Below are 21722 nucleotides of genomic sequence, written 5' to 3'. Positions count from 1 at the left end.
AGACCTTAAACACGTCATGAGAAACAAGTGCATGTTGTGGAATTGGCCTCAATAACTCTTAGTTTGGATTTAAAAGTGCTCAAAGAAACAAAGTCAGTTAATTTCCATTCTTTCTGGCGCATATTCCATGAATAAGGTGCAGAGTAAACAAACGAACAACGAGAATAAGATCATGTATTTCTCACAGTAATTAAGGTGCGTTCGAAAGTTACTTGTTTTTTAATTTCATATATGTTAAACATTTGAAACTGCGTAATTCAGAAAAGAGCACAGTTCAGGTTGGAAAGAGGTGTGCGTGTACTCTCAGATTATAGACCACCTCACATGGAAGACTCCTCTGATCAGATCTCCTCTCAATCTTTCTGACTTTAAAGACCTCATAAGGGGGAATTAGGGCTTCTCTTTCTGACTCCCCGGGCTTAGAGAACAGAGAGACGTCTGCTCCAGAGCATGTGATTATCTCAAAGCATGACTTGTCTCCAAATCTTTCAGCGCTGGGGTACCAACCCATTGAGCTGGAGGTAAAGGAGCCAAAGCGAACCACCTTGTTAAGAACAAAGAAGAAATGTACGAAGGCAGCAGTCCCAATATTGCCTTATAAATGAAAGTACACAAGGCCAGGCGAGAGATATAATATATCTCTCTCCTGGCCCGGGAACGCCTCGGGATCCCCCAGGAGGAGCTGGACGTTGTGGCTGGGGAGAGGGACGCCTGGAATACCCTGCTTAGACTGCTGCCCCCGCGACCCGGCCCCAGATAAGCGGTCGAGAATGGATGGATGGATGGATGGAGATACATTAGATAGAATGTGAGAGTGGAAAAGGGAGGGAAGATAGAGGGGGAACATTTATTGAGACTATTAAGCGGAACCAGGGGCAGTCTCCTTTGAGATGAGGGCGAAAGTTTTACTCTGCGACAATTTTACTGCAGAGAAGAATGGTGGAAAAGTTCCAGTGGTCAGAGGTGCTTCAAACCTGAACACTTTCTGACATCTGGCAGCAGTTTTTTTTCCTCTGCATAAGATCCTGTATGGAGTCGCCAAACACTTGAACTGGCCCTGTAGGATACTTTGCAAGGCATATGTATTCTTATCTTTGTCCACAATATGTTGATATTTATGTCACAAGGGTATTTATATGAGTAGCAAGCAGAGAGCGATCCGGAAGGTAAATTAGCACAGCGCTCAGAGAGCCTGCCGTCGGAACAAACAGAGTAAATAAGCTCCTTGATGAGTCGTTTTCAGAGCGGTGTGAAGTGAGTAATTAGTTGTTCTTTGTGATTGTAAGAATTAGACCGCACACTGAGTGTGAGGACGTGTCTGAGGCTGTTCCAGCCATGCTATGTGTATTTATTACGTGCTATTATGTGACTCTCCACACACCCAGACAGAGCAGAAGGAGTCGGCTCACCCAGGTGGAACTCCAGATGAGGAGGTGAATGTCAAAGCAGCGTAGTGATAATGAATGTAATGATTACTTTCTAAATGCCATCTATGTATGTGGCACATAAGCTGTAAATGTAGGAGTGGAAACAGATAAGAAAGTAGAGCAAGAGAGAAAAATGAAAGAATAAGGAAGTACAATGAAAGATAAAACTTCCTGTTACTTCTCACCGTGCAGATGACCTTTCTCAAAGTAGAGTTTCTGTGCAGCCTCTTGTGCTCCGAAGTTTACAGCAACTACGACCTCGTTTCAAAGTCATGATTTACTAAATCAAGTTGGATTAAAACTCAAGGATGTCTGAATGTATTGAAGTAAATCTGTGTCATCGGATTTTGAAATGAAAAAGCCATTGAGTTTCTAGCACTGAGTATTTATGCATTGAAATTATGTATCTGAATGTTTTTCAACATAAAAAAAATTCTACTTCAAAAATTCACCGCTAAAGAAATTTACATTAAAAAAAATGTACGTAAGAAATTCGACCTTAAAAAATTAAACGCTAAAAAAAAATCAATGTTAAAAAACTCAACATTAAAAAATTCACACCTAGGCATTGTTTGTGCATTACAGCTGTCTGTGTGTTTTAACTGTAGCAGACTGCTGTTGTTTTCAGGAGATTTAAGGAGATTAATACAAGATCTACAGTACCAGTCAAAAGTTTGGACACCCTTTTATTTTTTATTTTTTTTCCATATATATATTTTATATATTTTCCATATATTCCATACACCTTTTTGAATTTTTTAGTGTTTAAATTTTTAGCATTGCATTTTTTAATGTTGACTTTTTTAACATTCATTTTTTTTTGCGTTTAATTTTTTTAACATTTAATTTTTTTAACATTTAATTTTTTTAACATTTAATTTTTTAGCATTTCATTTTTTTAGCATTTCATTTTTTAGCATTACATTTTTTTGCATTTCATTTAATACAAGTGTACAACAAACGTTGAAAAACATTCAGATACATAATTTCAATGCATTAATATTCAGTGCTAGAAATTCAATGGCTTTTTCATTTCAAAATTCAATGACACAGATTAGTAAACAACCACCTCACCATCACCTCAAACACCTACACAATACGTAGCAGCACTCACGAGTCTGACGGAGCATTTTGGTCACTGCCGGGTGGCAGGATGGAGTTTTTATCAGGTTTATTGATCGGCTTGGGGGAAGAGATTACGGCCCTGTGTTTGTGTGCGTATGTGAGAGGAACAACCTGAGAGCCAATCTGGCAGCACAAAGCCTCAAAACAGCTTCAATTCACACACTAAAGCCAGAATCTGATCATTAAAGCTGCTGCTGCTGCTGCTGCTGCCACCAAAGCTTTGAAAAGCATTTCAGTTTGGTGCAACCATTAACAAAATTGGGGAATAAAGCGACAAAGTAGCATAAACTCCACGGTTTGTTCTTGTAATCATACAGGAAACAAGTTGTTAATTACTACTACATGACAATAGTCTTCCTGTTGAAATTCCTGTAGTTCCTTGTATTTCCTGAATAATATTTATCAGTTAAAAACATTTAAAACTATGTTGTTTTTTCCCCTTTTTTTCTTTTTGGTGCTCGTTATATATGTTTGTATTTTTTGGGGATGAAAAACAGCCTACAAGAGGGAACTCTCCTCTGCATCTGCCTTATTTAATATATTTGGACACCTCATATCATATCATCACTTGCTTATTACAATACAGACACTGGTCATCCTTTGCTGTTATTTTCATTCATTCTTTTTCATTTACAGTCTCTTGTATTCTCAAACTTTGTGGAAATCATCTCTAAGTTTGATGACAGGTGTAAATGGAAACATTTAGTCTTTAGGAAAAACTTCCTCCTTGAGTTTTCTCTGCAGACTTTCAGTGACAGTTTTGGGAAAATCTTGCCGGTTCAGCACACTGCTCCTCTGAGGGCCATGAAGTCTGAAGAAAAGCTAGAATTAACCCTACTGCAGGCATGGCATTAAGAGCCAACAGTGATCTTACTTCTTTACAGTTATTATTAGTCCAAGTCAAAGACGTGAAAGAAAGTTTGTTTTGTTTTTTCATGCTGACATTTTTATTTTTGTGTTTTTGCCTTTGTTTACCTCTGGCTCAGATCCACAGGAAATGACATAAGTCCTTCTGGTTTTCCTTCTTTACTTTTACCTTTCCTGCTCCTCTCGTCCTGTCTGTCTGTCTGTCTGTCTGTCTGTCTGTCTGTCTGTCTGTCTGTCTGTCTGTCTGGCCGTCTCTCTCTCTCTCTCTCTCTCTCTCTCTCTCTCTCTCTAACTCTCTTTCTCTCTCTATCAATTCAATTCAATTCCATTCAATTAGCTTTATTGGCATGACGTAACAATGTTTATATTGCCAAAAGGAATGCAATAAGGAAAGCAATATTTACAATAAATTATTATAATTCTATTATTCATATTAAAAGAAAAGAAAAACTAATAACAATAAAAGAAAGCAATATTTACAATCATTGAATTACAATCAATATATAATTTATACAATCTATACAATCTCTCTCTCTCTCTCTCTCTGTCTGTCTGTCTCTCTGTCTGTCTGTCTGTCTCTCTGTCTGTCTCTCTGACAGTAATTGCTCCTGTCTCTCACAGCTCAAATGTTCCTGCCTGACTTCTGTTTTTTGTTCACCCATGACTGACCCAAAGACAAAGTGAAAGTCTTCAGAAGAAAAGCTGTGTACATCTAATTTACAGCCTCCTCTGCCCTTCATCCATCCATCTGTCCATCCATCCATCTGTCATCTAAGGGGCTATTGCAGCCTCTCAAAGCCCAGACAGGGCCTCCTTTATGGGAGGAGGCTGTCAAAGGAAAGCCCTCTAAACAGGATGGGAGTGGCAGGATGTACAGACAGACAATCAGACAGAAGGGCTGGTAACTGTGCAGTGAAACAGGCCATGAGGCTTTATGGCAAAAACAGTTATTTTAACAAGCCATTAAACACAGCGTTTTAAAGTCTTGAAAGCTTATTTTTCTTCAGGGAACTGAGACAGAAAACCTGTCAGTTAGGTATGATTGTTTTATGTGTTTCAAATGCAAATCAGCTTCTTATTTGGTGTCAAGTCCCCACAGGGAGAAGATGACTGTTTTTTCTGTTACTTAAAAAGATATGAAGCCTGAATTAGACTTAAATGCTTCCTTTTTTTCAACCCCATTTCCATTAGACTTAGCTCCCTGAGGAACTTAGTAAAAAATAATCAACTGCCTCACAAAAAAAGAAAACCAGAAAAGCAGCAGTAAATAAATTCCCCCACCTCTGGAGCAGCTTTTAGAAAAGAAGGAACGTGCAGCCAATACATAAAAAAAGAAGATATAACGATGTCTTAGGATCTCTCCGCATTCACTATTGAAATCCTTACAAGATTCTTGTGTTTGTGTTTAAAGCCCTGCATGGTCTTGCCCCCAGCTATGTTGCTGAACTTCAACCCCCTTACAGTACAGTTAAGCCTCAGATCTGCAGATCAAGAGCTGCTAACCATCCCACGATCCAGGCCAAAACTTTTTGGAGAAAGGGCGTCCTCAATAGCTGATCCAAGACTCTGGGATAGTCTTCCTGACGATTTGAGCCATATGTCTTGTATTTATTTATTTATTTATTTATTTAGTTAGTTAGTTAGTTAGTTAGTTAGTTAGTTAGTTAGTTAGTTAGTTATTGGATCTCCATTAGCACCAGCACATTAGCATAGCTATTCTTCCTGGAGTCCAAACATTAAATCCATTCTCCAAGATCATCAACAAAGCAAAACAACAACAACAACAACCGTCAATACAGTCACAACACTCACTCACAATCATAGACGGTGACAAACATGTATCACAAGACATGACGCAACACTTGTACAGTAAAATTAAGGGTCCATACACAACATACAAACACCATAGCATAACATACAAACAGATAGCAAAAAATAAACAAAAGAAAATCCCTCACAGGATTAAAATGTGTCTAAAAACCCACTATGCATAAATGTGTGTGTGTGTGTGTGTGTGTTATATGCTTAATGTAGTGTGTAATCTACAAAAAACTGGTATGCAGCGCCACCAGTCTCACTTTTTAAGATGTCTTTTTAAAATAAATGTATTTAACCTTTCACCTGTTTAGAATAGAATATATGGAATATATTGTAAGTTATGTAAGTACATAATGGAAGCTAAATTAAAACCAAGTATTCGATGGGGAGAAGTCAATTATCTCAAAAATCAATTATTGAATAAAGCATATAAAGAGCTGCAAGTCGAGGTAGGAAGCTGTCCTTACTGTTTATGATATTTTATGGCAACAGGAACAAATGATTTTCTATAAATGTTTACTGTAACCCATAAATACTTTCCTCTATAATACTAAGAAAAAATTTACTACCCAGCCTGTTATAACAAACTCTGTTACACAGTTCCATCTAGTGGGTGAAAGCAATCATTACATCTTTAAAAAGTGACCCAATGACCCAGAATTATATTTATTGTGAAAATGAACAGCCATTTTGGTTTTGTGGTAAATAATCAGCTATTATTCTTCAGTTGAAATATAAATAATATATAATATGAAATAAAATAAAAATCTTCTTACTTCCTCCCTCAGATATCGGACATATTTCCCTCTCTTTCCACTCTTTTCCTCCACATTATTCCTTCATTTTTAATTCCTTCCTCCTTCACTTTGCCTTTCATATTTACATACTTATTTCCTGTCCTCCATAACCAGTTAGTATTCAGAGGTCCCGCCAGTGAACACGTCATTTTTTTTCTTGCCATTTCCGCCTACTGCATTTGAATATTTGTGCATACTGAGGTCCCTAAACAGGCTTTGAATGACATAAAATGGTTGTCACTGGAAAGCTGAGACTCTGAGGCCAGTTTTCTTCATGTGGGATGATGTTAGTAATCAGTAGTAGCCAGTTCATAGCTGTGAGGGCATTTCTTGAGTCTGGACCTCAGTGCATAAAATGAGCTGCTGTGAGCTCTAAATCAAATCAAACTTTATTTATATAGCGCTTTTCATACATAGAAATGTAACACAAAGTGTTTTACAAAAAATAAGAATAAAAACAGACAATAAAAATGACAAAATAAGAATAAAAACAGACAATAAAAATGAGAAAAGAATAAAAACAGACAATAAAAATGACAAAGGGTAATGAAACTTTCAGAGGATGTGCAGCTGTCCTAGGTATATTGACAATAAGGGGGTTTTATCAGAAGTTTGAAGAACAGAAGTGTTTAGACGACTAGATACGACTTCCTGCAACGATCCAGGGTCTGCAGCCGTGAAAATCTACAAACAATTACAACACCCTCGGCTGCGTTCATCAGATATGTTTAAAGAGAATATATCATCATAAGAAAACTTTAAAGATAGAAAAAATCCATCAGCCTTTTATGTACCAGGCTGCATTCAATAGCCAGAAATGTTGTGAATCATTAAGCAGCACATTTTATTTCTCATGCATTTGAAACAATAAACTGATGTTAACCTGATCCAAGAATACCTCCTCTCTTCATTTATTATCATCTACATTTAAACTGTTGCAAGATGTGTTTTAGACACTTAAATAAAGGCTTGTTTAAAACAAAATCCATATCAGTTTAAGTGTACGCTGTATTTGTTGTCACAAAGCTTTCTGACGGGGAAGTGAAACTGTTATTTGTACTCTCAAGTCTAGAAGACTATAGATTGTCAGAAAAGTAAAAAAAAAAAAAAAAGGTCATTGTGTTATTGGTCCGGAAATGCCCTAAAATGCTATATTATAGCATGTTGAGCATGGTCACAGTACAGTATGTCCATATACATCAAGAAAACACAATTTTATAGAATATCCAAAATTTGAAAAAACGTCAGTGTTGAAAAAGTAAAAAAAAAATGGTCAGTGTAATTTGTCCAAAAATGCTTTATAATAGCACGTTGATAATGGTTAGTAGTATAGTGTGTCCAAATATATCAAGACACCATATAGTTTTTCTAAAATTTGAGAAAAAAACGCCATGTCGAAAAAGTCACAAAATGGTTGTGTATTTTGTCCAAAAATGCCAAGAAACACCGTAGAAAACCATACTGAACATGGCTAATATTACATAATAAAGTATGTTGAAAAAGCCCAAAAATGCCGTGAAATGCTTTATAATAGTATGTTGATGATGGTTAGTGGTAGGCTATAGTATGTCCAAATATATCAAGAAAACACTATAGTATGCCCAAAATTACAAAAACGCTATAGTATATTATGTTGAAAAAATCAAAAAATGGTCATTGTGCATTCTGTCCAAAAATGCCAAGAAACACAGTAAAAAGGCATCCTGAGCATGGTTAAAAGTACAATATTTCCAAAAATATCGACATAACAATATTGAAATATGCCCAACATTTGAAAAAAAAAAAAAAAAAAACGCCATAGTATGATTTCAAAAACGGTTGTTGTGTATTGTGTCCAAAAATGCCCCAAAACGCTTGATAAAAGCATTAATGGTATGTGAAAAAAATGTCTAAAAGGAACACACCAGAGATAAAAGGTTCAGTGCAAGAGTTTGTTTTATTACTATTAACCGTTGACACAATCAGAAACAAGGCGTGACAAAAGACAGAAATAGACACTGCAATCAGATCTTGTTGAAAGCTGCTACATCGACACTCTGGACCTGAAACACATCAAAAAGGAAAAAAACGCACATCAGTTTACAGGCTTTCAAACGTACAAACAATACGTTTTCCATTCTGTAATTTACACAACCACATAAACACATTGCACAATACTTACAAAGTCTTCAAACTTGGTGATTTCTTCCTCTAGCAGGTCTGTCCCCACCTTGTCGTCCTCCACCACACATGCGATCTGGAGCTTCTTGATGCCGTAACCCACTGGAACCAGTTTGGACGTTCCCCATAACAGGCCGTCAGCCTGCACCGAGCGCACACACTCCTCCAGCTTCGCCATGTCAGTTTCATCGTCCCACTAAAAAAAATTATAAAGCAAAAGATAAAAGTGGTGGAGTCAGTATCAAATAAAAATAATCGTGACTATAGACATTGTAGTACATCTGTTTATTTTTAGATGTATGCTTTTTTCTATTCTTCTGTAAATTGTTTTTTTTTTAAACCCATTTTAGGCCTAAAACGCCTGGAAAAAATGCCTGTAAAACCTTTGGGCGATTTAAAAATAATATGTTTTTTTTAGTAATTCTGTGTCTTTTTTGATAATTTTATGTCTCTTTTGGTAATTCTGTGTCTTTTTTTGGTAATTCTGTGTCTTTTTTTGGTAATTCTGTGTCTTTTTGGGTAATTCTGTGTCTTTTTGGGTAATTCTGTGACTTTTTTAATAATTATGTGTCTTTTTGGGGGTAATTCTGTGTCTTTTAAAAATAATTTTGTGTCTTTTTTTGGTAATTCTGTGTCCTTTTTGGTCATTTTGTGTCTTTTTTTGGTGATGATTTCAAAGTTCAGGAAAAGTCCCATGTTGGATTGCGACACTCCCACATGTATTCTGATGCATTTCATTGGCCAAGAGACTGAAAAAAATTCAAATACTACAAAACGACGTATCCGCTTTCCCGGCTTTAATGGGTTAAACTGTATGCAAGTACATTTAAACAGCAAAATCCCATGTGTATGCACACATTCTCAGCCAATAAAGCAGACTGAAATGCATCATACCTGGTTTTAATGTACAGTTTTAGACTCCTGTAGGAGACACCGACTTGTGAGTAAATGATGCCAGAATGCAGACTTACAGGTTTGACATCCAATAAGATGGAAGACTTGGCGATGAGGCCGGGCTTCTTGGCCTTCTTCTCTGCATACGCTTTCAACCTCTCCTCTTTGAGTTTATCTGCCTCTTCATCATCATCATCACTCCCAAACAAGTCGAGATCGTCATCATCGTCTTCTTCCTCGTCTTTAACTGGGGCGCTGCTCTTCTGCTGGATGGTAGTGCCCTGTGCAGAGTAGAAATAATCACATGCTTATACGGGGGTTTATGGTGATGTACTGGATGTGAGATTAAAAAACCCACACAAGATAACGGATTGGATGACAGCAGTCTGTGTGAACTCACATTTGTGTAGGGAACTGTAGGAGTGGGAGCAGGGGTCACAACTGCAGGAGATTTCTCCAGAACTGATACCCGGCATTCCAGTTTGGAAAGTGCAGCCCTCAAGTCCTCCACCACTAAAAAAACAAGACCAGACTCAGTGAGTCTCACATAAAAAAAAATACACCATGGAGTGTTGTGTTTAACCCTTAACAGGGCACTCATTGAAATACTTGCAAATTCCAAATTTCAACCCTAGAGAATATTGGAGGATATTACATACTGCCAGAATGTGTAAAAAAAACAAAACATACGGACTCGGGGGGAGAAATACATTTACGAGATTAAAGTGGCAAATCTCCGAGAAAAAATGTGCAGATTTTTCCCCACTTTTTTCCATGCAGATTTGCCACTTTAAATTTCTTAAATCTGCGACTTTTTTCTTGTAGATTTGCCACTTTAATCTAGTAAATTTGCAACTTTTTTCTCAAAATATTTTTATTTTTTATTTTGGATATCCGCTGAAGTTATTAAATATGGTTCTTCGCCCGATAAAGGGTTAAGGAGACACATTAAAATAAATAGACCAAGCCAAGACAACTTCTCTGAATAACGAGAGGTGAAATAATGTGTAGTCGCATTCAATGAAAAAGTCAAAGTACAGTACGTCAAAAAATGCTCATATGTAGTATGTCCAAAAATATCAAGAAAACACCATGTCATAGTACGTCAAAAAAAAAAACGCCAGTACAGTACAAACAGCATGTCGAAAAAACTCAAAAAATGGTCAGTGTATTTTGTCCAAAAATGCCAGATGCCTTAGAATAGCACTTTGAAGATGTAAAAAAAAATGTAAAAAAAGTAAAAAACGAACACCAAAAAATGTCATAGTAAAGTATGCCACAAAAAAAATAGCATGTCATGTGAAAAAAGTCACAGTATAGTATGCTATAAAAAATTTTTAAAAAAATACTCATAAAAATAAATCGGTATGGTTTGTCATTAAAAATGTCACAGTATAATGTTTCATCAAAAATGGCACAGTTTAATATTAGGGTTGTCAAATAGTCGATACTCAAAAAAGTATCGATACTAAAACGTTGCATCCAGATACAATACTCATTTTCAAAAGTATCGAGTATCTGAAGCTTGTTATCATAGTTGCAGTTTCTTTTTGCACAACTGTTTTTTATTATAAATATTTAACCAGTGGTTCTGTTCATTTTTACATGTTGCATTTTTCTTGTTAATAAAAATATTTCTGTTAAATTTTGGGGTCTTTTCTTTTATCCTTGTGGTATCGAAAATGGTATCGAGTATCGAATATTTTCCTGAGTATCGGTATCGAGTTGAACATTTCAGTATCGTGACAACCCTATTTAATATACCAAAGTAAAAAGTAACATTATGCTAGTTGTAAAAAGTCCAAAAAACCCTGATGTATTTTTCTCTTAACAAAATGCATTTATATGAATTAATTTTAGTGGACAGGCACACCCACCTTTGTGTAAGGACTGGTTCTCCAGCTCCAGGCTCTTGATGCGGCAGACGATTTCTCCCTGATCAGCTGCACTGCTGCTGCTCTGCACAGTAACGACACAAACAGAGAACAGAATCCATACAGTTAGGAGACAGCAGCATCTCGTGGCCAAACCACAATATTAGTCCCTTCATCACAACCGGGACGATTAAGCAGACCCCATATGTGACCACGCAACACACAGCAAGTGTCCAACACACAGAAATATCATCTAAAAAACAGACTAAAGGTCTAATGAACTCAAACTCAAGCATGGATGTCAGCACGGCCCACTGACAACAGCAGCAGAGGTGCTTCTGGGGACACACAAGGCTTGGCGGCACTTACAAGCTGGGACTGTTGCGTCAGGGAAGGTTGACCAGACCCTCTGCTACACAGTGTTGTCTTCAGCTGGGAGAAGGAGGGGATTTTAAAGCATGAAAAATGGACTGAAGGAGGAACAGAGCAGAATGAATGCTGAAATGGTGCTACTGAGGAGGGGAAAACAGAAAGCAAACAAGCAAGGAAACACTGTAGAGCTGGGAGGATATGGAATATTACACCCACGTCTCTGTTGGTTTGTATGGCTGCAGCTGAGCACCAAGCTTCTACTTTAACTTTAAGTGAACCTATATGAAAAGCAAATTTTATTAGCTTAGCAGCAATACTGAAATAACACACTACTATCATTCAAAAATAAGCCCAAATCTGCCCCCCATCATCATGTACAGGTTCAGAATAAAGTATCATATAGTCATAATGAACATCCTTGTTACCACCAGCTAGAAAAGGTCTTCTTGACAGACTTGTCATAATGGCATGTAGAATTCAATTTTATTAGCCTCAAAGTGCCAAAACCATACAACATGAGACAGACTAGTTGGTTTTCAACTTTGACTCCCCAAAAGGTTCAAATGTGGCCAAAAGATTAGTTTGTTTAGTAGAAAACTTGAAACTGAGCCTGCCACTTCTGCAGCTGCTACTTTAGCAGAAAAAAAAGCTCCAATCAGTGCAATAAAAGATATTTTGGTAACGCTTTATAATAAGCTCCTTAATAACCATTAATTAACAAGTAATAAGGCATTGTTCTGGCTTTAGATCCGGTAGTTGCAAAAAGCATAGTTAACTTATAGTTAACTTATAATAGATGAGCAATAAAGTATATTTTAATATCAATAAGCAAACAAAATAAGATTAATAAAGGCATGGCAAAGACAAAATGGGTGGGTCATGGGTGTTTGTAATGCCATTATTAACACTTATATAAGCTTATAAACACACAATAATGTTAATAAGCATCTTGTAAGGACTTACAAGGGCCTTATTACTTGTTAATTAATGGTTATTACAAGGACCTTAATATAAAGCGTTACTGATATTTAAAAAAAAACTTGAAAACATTCCAGACACAGTTAAGTAGCAAAGCTGACACACATTAAAAATTAATTGTTAATTAATAATTAATGCACTGGCTGGAGCTGGGAGAAATTGTATTGTGTTTCTTCTGTGTCTGAAAATACAAACACACAAAATACAGTAAATCTTGAGTATTTTAGTGATTAAAAAAACAAAAACAAGACTTAGATATTAATCTTAGAGATATTAATCTTCCTTAATGTTACTGTTTACTTTCTGTAGTTAAGGGGAACTCCACACCAAACAACTTGTGACTTGAGCAAGAAGGCTGTTCCTGCAGCTGCAGGGAAGTTTTGCTCAGCAGGTTTTTGATGATGTTCAGGTTGCCAACAATAAATGTTTCTAAGGCATTTCGAAATGAAGCTGTAAGAGTGGACATGGAGTGGTAGCAAGTTCAATCCTTTCACAGCCAAAATATTCAGATAGTTTCGGAATGATCAACATGTGATGCTGGCTCAGTTGCAGCCTGTCGAGCATACGGCTATGCAAGATACAAATCCAATTGTAATCACCATTCATGAAATGACATGAAGCTTCCCGTTATCCCAACTTGTTGAAGCAACGTGCAATATAGATCAAGCGGGACTTCTATTGCTCAAACTGCACGTCCAGTACTGGTGTAAAGGTTGAAATGTGAGATAAGAGGAAGAACACTACACATGTCATGTACTTACTCCTGCTAGAGATTTCTGAATGTTCTCCCGGGCTCGAGCAATGTCTTGCAGAATGCTGTTGGCACCGACATCCTTAAAGAAAATAAATAGAAGTCAACTTCAATTCATCCTTTACTTTGTGAAGAGTCATTGTGCACAGTGTCTCGCTAGCTTTATTGTTTCAGGCTTGTAGATTTGCCCTCTCCCTTCTTATCTCATCACAATACTTTTTAATGTGAAGTGTGGATAGACTGCACCAAGATTTAAAATCTGAAAATAAAAAACTGCATGTCTGACTTTTTTAAAATCTGGAAAAAATGCATCATAAATCTCTTTGTGCCTCTCCAGCCTCTGCTCCAGCTAGGAGGAGAAGACAGCAGGACAGCCCCGCAAGCAAAATGCCAATAAGATTAACGTGTAATCCGTGTAAAAGATGTACAAATAACAAAAATAAAACCCTCAATGGAATATTGTTTATCTTGGCAACTGTACTGAAGCAACAAAAACACGAGGACAGGAGAGCAAAGGGGGGAGAAATTCTTTTCAGACAGCCACAAGGCCAAACAGAGGGATTGTTATTGTCAAAAATAAAGAATGAAATAAGAAAAAACCCTTTGAAGAGCAGCTTGAATGCAGGGTTTTTCTCTTACAAAGCAGAGCTACTCAGTTGTCAAGCATATAGGATCAATTTTAATAACTTTCATGTGCTTGTAATGTGCACCATGCAGCTGTACTATCTAAGAAAACTTAGTCAGGAAATCCTTAAATTTCACCAAGATAAATTAAAACATAAAACATTCGGTAACACTTTACAATAACCAACTAAATAATGTTTATAGATGGTTTATAAACCAATAATTAACATGTACAAAGTGCTATACATATTTAAACTTAAAAAAATGTTCAACCAATTTCTGAAAGGTATACGAATCATTTCAAAAATCATTAACATACTTAATATGGTGTTAAAATGTTAAAATGAGTGCAACTAAAACTATTAATAAACTATTAATTATAATTTAATTGTTTGTTAATGGTTAAGTTACTATAAACTTACATTAATATACCATCTATTTGCCATTTATAAATGATTTAGTTAGTTAAACATGAATAAATTATGTATTTATCATTCTAAATGGCCTATATACGGTTTATAAATGATGATTAAACATTAACAAACTATCTGTTTACCATTTATAAATGATGGTTATTGTAAAGTGTTACCAAACATTCCAGTAGAAATCTTTCTTTGGTTTCTTGCTCTTTACACTCCAGTGGATATGATGGTAAAATGGCTGGAGCGATCTCGCTTCTTCAGATGGGAGGCGTAGCGACATGTGGATAGGATAAACCAAACCTCAGACCGTGTGGTTGTACCTGTGCTGGTGGTGAGGAACCGTTCATGCGCTCGTAGAAGCGTCTCTCTGCCTCGTCATAGCGAGGTTTGTCAAACCAGATCTTCTCCTGGGCCAGGAAGTCCACTGAAGCCATGGTTCTACAGAGGAGAGAACAAGGAGGGACAAGAGAGGGGCGTGTGAACAGGACACAAGAGGTCAGGGAAAAAGAAAAAGAATCTGTATTACTACTACTATTACTCAATATAATTATACTTGAAATCATCTGATATGTCAACTATATTCACAATAATATATTAGCGGTAAAATATTAAAACATTTCTTGTATTCTTTTATCTATACCACCCCAACACAATTATACAAAAGAAACTTTAAATGAAGTTGGTAAAACGCAACAATGTTTCATACAAACATCAGTCACACAGTCGATTCTCAAACAGACCACAAGGAATAAAGAATGAATGAACCAAGACGAATGAAAAAAAGAAAAGAAAACGTTCACACATTAAAAAATAAATAAAGGGGACCCCATGATTACATGAAGAAAATAAACAATGAAAGATAAAATGGAAACATCTGGAGCGACTCCATTCTCCCGGTTTGGTCATACTTGTCCCTCAGGGGGGCGGTGGAGGCGACTGATGCCGCTTCTAGCCTCCGACCATGGAAACGGCTCTCTGCGGTATCATACCGCCACTTGTCCAGCCACACCCGCTCGCTGTCTGGGTGAACGAGGTAGCAGACTCCGGGCCCTGAATCATCATCCTTCTCCGAGACCTCTGCTGGCTCCTCCTCCTCCTGAATGGGGAGCAGAGCGTGGAAGATCTCCGCTTTACCCTGGGGGACCGCCCGTTTTTCCTCCACCGCCGCATCCTCATCTTCTTCCTCTTCCTCCTCTTCTACGAGGCTTTGAGGGTGGTCGCTACTTCTGGAAGTGGAGCCGCAGCTGGACCGCTTGGAGGAATTGTTACCGTACAGATTCTGGTAGAAGGCGGCTTCGGCGCGGTCATACAGCGGTTTCTCCAGCCATACGTCTCTGAGCAGCTCCACGGGGATACGGGGAAGTCCGTTAATCGACTGTCGATTGGTTGCTGTGACAGCTGCTTGCTGGATGACGGGGGTCGCGGGGGTCGGGGCTAGAGACTGATAACCTTCATCAGGCGTTTTGGCGGCATTGGAGCGGTTCGGCGGGGACGGGAGGTCCAGAGAGTTGGGAATGTTCGGCTGCACGGATTCTTCAACGTAGCGGCGTTCTGCTTGGTCAAAGGTCGTCTTGTTCACCCACACGGCCTGGACGACATGATGGCAGGCCACTTGCTCGCCATGGTGGCACACCAGTCCTGAGGAAGATGGAGCTACAGCGGATGTAGAGTTTGAGTGTTTCACCGGGGCTGGAGGTGAGCGGTTTGACTTAGTGGTCCCATTGGAGGAGCTGGCCAGCCAGCACTGGTAGAGGCTTTCAGCTCGCTCGTAAACGCTGCGTTCAAACCACACATTAGCACATTCGGACTGCAGGCCGATCAGCCCTGCACGGGGGTCAGGAGGAGGCCGGCTGGACCTTTTGTCTGGCTTCTCTTCGTTCTTGGTCTTACCCTCAACCTTCCCCTCAGGCTGACTCTCAGGATTGGATGAACGTTTCTTGCGACGGCGGCTTTTCCCGCTGCGCTTTCCATCTCCGTTCAAGCTGCCGCTCTCTGGAGACGATGAGGCCGTTTCGCCATTTCTTTGGCCTGTTTCAGCCTTGTTTCTACACCCCAGTGCCGACCGGTCCACTTGACAACGGCTGGGAGGCTGATCATGCTCCGCCTGATCCAGTGCAGAGCACTGGGGGATCTTCTTAGACATCGTCTGTGATCCGTTGCAGGAAAAAAAAAAAAAGAGAACAACAGGTACAGGCTTTTGGATTAGTTTGATAGATGCAAGAAGGTTTAGAGACACAAAGGGATTGATCTATTAGACTCAAACAAATACTTTGTTATAGAACTGAATGTTCAAAACTGAGTCCACAAATCAGTCCCAGAGAAAGGCAAGACGCATGCAGGAAATTAGGACAAACCCATGCAGATGAACCAAAAATGTTTAATGAATGGGATCTACTGTTTGTGATTGTGAGTCCAAATCCTCTACAGAGTCAAACACAGAAACTTGGTGTCTTTCTCGCTACTTTTTTCGACTTTTCGGGCCCTCTTGCTGGGAAATGAAACGACTAACATTGAATTTCCTCTCATCAAGAAAATAGTGACCATTATATTACATTGTCATATACATATTGTCCTCTACCACTAAGCTTTATGCAAATTATGCTTGATGGCTTCACCAATATAAAAATGCCGTTATCTGGCAACTTTTTGCAATTTTACTGGCCAGCCCTGGTTACTTTCATTGGAAAAGAGTTGGCAACACTGCTGCACAACAGACGCTGAATAAGTCCTAACTAAGCTTGGAGAGCATCCAGCTAGGCTCATATGGTATGACTCAAGAATATAATGTAGCCTGAGCAAGGGAAAATAAACACTGGCATTCACGCTTTGAGTCTAAATACCAGTTAGAGGTTGTCCAAGTTGAGCCAAAACTTCAAATTTAAGTTGCAGTTTTACCTGCTACACAATGATTTCCTTGTGCAAACTCAATATTGGTTTTAAAGACATGACTTGGTAGGATTTTTGTTCAATATGCTTTCAAGTTATACAGTAGCTTTCTGCAGTGCTTTTATAATCCTGTAGTGTTATCATGCTTATCCTACCAAGCCAAATGTATATTCAGTGGAGCTCTCTGTATAGTAATGCAGCATTATCTTTATCTGAAAACAACGAAACCCTGATTCCTTCGTTGTTCACAACATACAGCTGCATTCAGAGAATTATAAATGGCTTTTAAGAACTTAAGAAAATTAAGAAATGTTCCATGTCTAACCACTTCAGAGTATTTTTTCCCATCACTCTTTTGTAATTTGTTCCAAGAAAAAAATAAATACCTTCAATCAAACTGTAAAGATGAGGCACAAGGCAAATCTTGACACACTGACACAAAAGCATCCAAACGTTTAAAAAAGGGTGAAACAAGTCAAAATAAAGAAAAATAAATCACAAAAGAATTGATGCATCTGTGAAAAACACAGTTGTTCATGCAAGCAAACCAATTCAGTCAGTTTCGTTTTTCACACATCACACATTATGCAAGCCATGCCCTCTTTTTATGACGTTACATCTGTTGCAATACAGGAAATGCATTCCCTTAATGTTTCAACATGTGGACATTTTGTAAAATTGATTTATGAGCACTAACATCCCATTAAAATGGATTTGGCTACTGCTTTTAGGAAGGCATTTCCTGCTTCAAGTTGATTAGAAAATCTTATTCAAGCTCTTAACTCACCTTTCTGGGTAAAGGTGTTGAGCTTAAAATAGTATTCAAAGTCAAACGCTCAACACGTTCTTTTCATCCAGTTAACCGCAAGCCATTGGAAAAGAAATTTAACAATCACCACCTTGCAAAACAATGGGACTGATATAAAGGATATCATGGACAAACAAAAACTGAAATTAGGAAAAATATCAACATTTATCAGGAATACTCACTTGTCAAATTCTGAATGCAAGATAAGGGGAAAGAAGCTATGTGTTAAAAAAAATTACCTCAGCATGAGACTCTACCTTATTAAAGTTGTCACATAATTACCCCTTTAGTCTTGGATGACGATGAATATGGAAAATACTTGCACTATTATTGGCTAAAATGAAAGACATTACCAACTTCAAGCAGCAGCTTGGATGCATCCCAAAGCTTTTCCCTTCATCTATTTATTCCGCTCTTCAATAGCAAAGCACTGGGGACAGTTTATTTTCCTCACTTTCATCAAAAATTAACATTTGCTGTTATAGAAGCCCTATCAAAATTATTCAACCAAATTAAGCACATTAGTGATGAGGTTACAATTCAGAAACCAGCACTCTTGAACTGTTCATGCACTTATGTGATGGATTTTTGTGTTATTTTTATGCAAGCTTTTAGGATAAGGATACCTCCTTTAGTTGCAGCTCTATGTCCGTGTAAAACAAAGGGATTTTTTTTTTTAAAAAGGGAAAGGCTGAAGATATCCCATAATTGTTTTTATTGTCAACAAATCCCTTGGAACACTGAAACCAACAATGTGACAGTTTCGTCTCCAAACTCATTTGTTCATATTATATCTTAAAAAAAAAAAAAAAAAAAAAAAAAGAGATCAAAAATATATACTCATTTTTGCAAACAGCTTAATAATTTTATATAACTGCTGGGCACTGTACGGTTTTTATTTTTAGCACGTGTCACTCATACAGTGGGCTATTTTAAGCAGCATTTTGTGCCCTAGTAGCGAGTAATTCTGGCAGCAGGAAGGTGTATGTGGGATTGACTCAAAATAAACTCCAGTGCCTGTGGTGATTGTAATGAACGAACATGTCCCCAAGTGCACCAGTGTGGCTCATTGATGTGTTCTTTAATAGTGTTTTGACAGCACTGAAACAAATATCAGTCACCTTGGCATCAGCAGACTAATATGCAAAACGTATTTTAAAAAAAGGAAATGCATTTCAGTCTTAAACATCTGTCAATTTTTGATTTCCAAATGTACAAACCAAACACACAAATCAACAGCACAAACCCAAATGTCTCTGGATAGACCTACAACCAACCAAAACCAACACCAAAAGTGCAACAAAACATGTGACACAGCATTGTGCTACACATGCAAGTTGAGGCAGTGCTTGATGAGCGGGTCACAAAACTTTTTAATAATTTTACTAATTAAAAACATTTTCTGATAAAGCATTTTAGGTGGGAAATAGGCAACACAGTAACAGAATTTTCACCTACAATTGAGTTTTGTGAGCCTGGTGTGTTGCACTGAATGCCAGCCATCATATAATCCCACCCCGTAATAGATAAGCAGTTGTGAATGGACTGCACTGGACCAGGAAGAGTAGGACTTTCAAAGTATCTGCCATTGCAAATAAAACATGAGCAAGGCCCAACAATAAGGATTGCACAATAGCCCTATTAAATTCGCATCTCCTAGCCCGTTAAAGAAGAATTAAGCACCCAATTTTTTCCAGAGCTAAGGATGTAAGTAGCAAAGGAGTGATCTCTCTCTGTTGTGAATTGCACATTTGCACCACCGATCTGGCACTCGCATGAAAATTGCAGTGTCAGATCAAAGACAAACTTCATTAATGCAAGGGAAACAGGAGTTTAGTTTGGTGGCATTAAAAAAGATGAACAAAACTCTGAATATGTATTGTGCAGTTTACCGCAAGTTTGAGAGCAAGGTGGATAGAACTGGGTACATTTTCAAAGGCGAGTTTTAAGTTTAAAAACCTAACTGGAGTCACATTAAAAGAACAGCATCTGGTTTGAATTGCAGCTAGGAGGGCTGCTAACAACCCCCTTCAGTGATGTCAGTTGACAACCACCAACAAATAAATCAGTTTGTTAAGGGGGAATTAAAAACTGACTTTGGGCATGCACATTTCTGACTCATTCTCAACTTAATGATAATGGTTCAGCTGATTCATTGTTGGTTTTAGTCTTCATGTGGCATTTCATGATAATAAAGCGTAAAATTGCCAGCTACAGCCTCTAAATGTTCCCTTATTTCATTGTGTACTTCACTGAATATTCCTACAATGTCACGATTATGGGAAAGTCACCTCAAAGAACCTCTGCCAAGTGTCTGACGCAATCAAATACCATTTACTTTACTCATGTTTCATCCCACTGAAGCCTGTGGGGCTCCTTCACCAGGAGGTACACTGCAGGTCAGAGACAGTAAAACACCCCAGGAAGGGTGGAGTTTGGAACTGTGATTGCTCAAGGACACGTTGGCAAGGCAAATGCTAACTTAAGCATTTTCCTCAATGACATGCATATGATGTTTATACTTTAAATATATAATATTCAGAGTATTGGTAGGTTAAAGCCACGTTTACCCCAAAATCTCAAAACAACAGCTTAGTTTTTTATGAAGAAAACGGGTCCTGATTAAAGGACTTCACCTGAAACAACCCGACACTTTACAGTTCATACATGAAGAAAAACCAGACGTGCAAGACAATTAAAGAAAGGCACTCCATCAGAGCTGTCAGCATCAAAAGGTGCGCCCTGCTAACCTTAGCCTTCTTTCATCTTGTACTAGCTAAGATGAAACACTATGAGTAGGTGGTTATAAATCAAAAACACGCTTTAAATGTGGCGATAAAAGATAACTTATTTATTCAGACATTTCCTATATAATGTCGGTGTAGAAGAGAGGCTACTGGAGCTGATGTCCAGCCGGCGTGACAGCGTTAGCACCGGTTAGCATCAGCTAGCTCCCCCCCATTCAGCTAGCCGTTAGCTAGCTAGCTAGCTAGCTACCACACGCCGAGTCCCTGCTGTCTGTACATTCATTCATTCCCCCTAAATAATGTCTCATAAATTAATACAAAAATTCACCACAGGACTGAAACCCCGACTGTCAGCCAGCGTTAACGCTACTTACTGCTGTGTTTTGTGTCTTGTCGTGTGAAACCAGGCCGGTGGATAAAACGCGTGTTTGTCCAGCCGTGAGTGACAACGAGAAGGAGGAGGAGGAGGAGGAGGAGGAAGGAGCAGCGGTGATTGTGTGATCTCAGAGTCTGGGAGGAGGGGGGAGTCATGAATCATTAATGTTTCCTGTTAATCATGTATAGGTTGCACTCAGTAATGTGGTCAAATCTGATGAAACTAAAGCAATATGGCTATTTAATACAGGTTATGTTATACAGTAAAGACAGATTTATTAAATTAACCCTCCTGTTATGTTCGTTTCTAAGGAACATCAATAATGAATATTATTGAATAATTTCCAAAAGTGTCAGAAACCAAAAAATCCCAATAAACATTGTTTATATTTTATTAAAAACTCAATTACTAACCATTTTAATCAATATGTAGTGCAATGGTGTTCTTTTCCTCTCACAGATCGTGGTTCAATGAGGATAATTCACTTGTTTTTCATAAAAAATGCATGTTAAAACTTTTTTTAATGTACAATAGAAAGACCTACATAAAAAATGCAATGGTTTTTCATGACGCTGATTTTTTTAAAAATTAAATTTTACTTTTAAAAAAAATGTTTTTCATGAAAAAATACATTTAACAATTTTTATTTTTATTTTTAAACTTTGAAATGGGTCAATTTGACCCGCAACACAACAGGAGGGTTAAAGGTACTAATACCATACCACACTACACTACAAGTAAAAGTCCTGCATTCAAAACCTTACTTAAGTACACAAGTATCAGCATCAAAATGTAC

At 37.8% G+C, this 21722-nt stretch overlaps 1 protein-coding gene across 4 annotated transcripts; it reads right to left on the bottom strand.

The window, feature by feature from the left end:
- Positions 1 to 7951: 7951 nt before the first annotated feature.
- On the bottom strand, positions 7952 to 21031 carry eef1db (eukaryotic translation elongation factor 1 delta b (guanine nucleotide exchange protein)). Of its 4 annotated transcripts, XM_059340694.1 has the most exons (11): positions 17986 to 18597; positions 17783 to 17841; positions 15018 to 16255; positions 14430 to 14547; positions 13074 to 13145; positions 11332 to 11394; positions 10966 to 11047; positions 9489 to 9601; positions 9166 to 9369; positions 8196 to 8390; positions 7952 to 8076 (listed from the first exon to the last, which is right to left on the bottom strand). In XM_059340694.1, the coding sequence occupies exons 3-11, from the start codon at positions 16250 to 16252 to the stop codon at positions 8038 to 8040; spliced, it is 2121 nt and encodes a 706-aa protein (XP_059196677.1). In that variant the 5' UTR covers positions 16253 to 16255; positions 17783 to 17841; positions 17986 to 18597; the 3' UTR covers positions 7952 to 8037. The 4 variants fall into 4 exon arrangements, with proteins under 4 accessions (XP_059196677.1, XP_059196679.1, XP_059196680.1 ...); XM_059340696.1 differs by lacking the exons at positions 15018 to 16255; positions 17783 to 17841; positions 17986 to 18597 and adding an exon at positions 20925 to 21031; XM_059340697.1 differs by lacking the exons at positions 15018 to 16255; positions 17986 to 18597 and having other exon boundaries at positions 17382 to 17979.
- Between the last annotated feature and the right edge of the window lie 691 nt (positions 21032 to 21722).

The sequence above is a fragment of the Centropristis striata genome, chromosome 9, assembly GCF_030273125.1.
Source record: "Centropristis striata isolate RG_2023a ecotype Rhode Island chromosome 9, C.striata_1.0, whole genome shotgun sequence".
Lineage (NCBI taxonomy): Eukaryota > Metazoa > Chordata > Actinopteri > Perciformes > Serranidae > Centropristis > Centropristis striata.
This window is presented reverse-complemented; position numbering and strand designations above follow the sequence as displayed.

What these genes read in the sequence shown, in the direction of transcription:
- eef1db (XM_059340694.1), bottom strand. Translation starts at nt 16,252, where the DNA reads ATGTCTAAGAAGATCCCCCAGTGCTCTGCACTGGATCAGGCGGAGCAT. An exon ending in GTTCCTCACCACCAGCACAG is followed by an intron (nt 13,146 to 14,429) that starts GTACAACCACAC and finishes ATTTTCTTTAAG; the next exon opens with GATGTCGGTGCCAACAGCAT. An exon ending in TGACGCAACAGTCCCAGCTT is followed by an intron (nt 11,048 to 11,331) that starts GTAAGTGCCGCC and finishes GTTACTGTGCAG; the next exon opens with AGCAGCAGCAGTGCAGCTGA.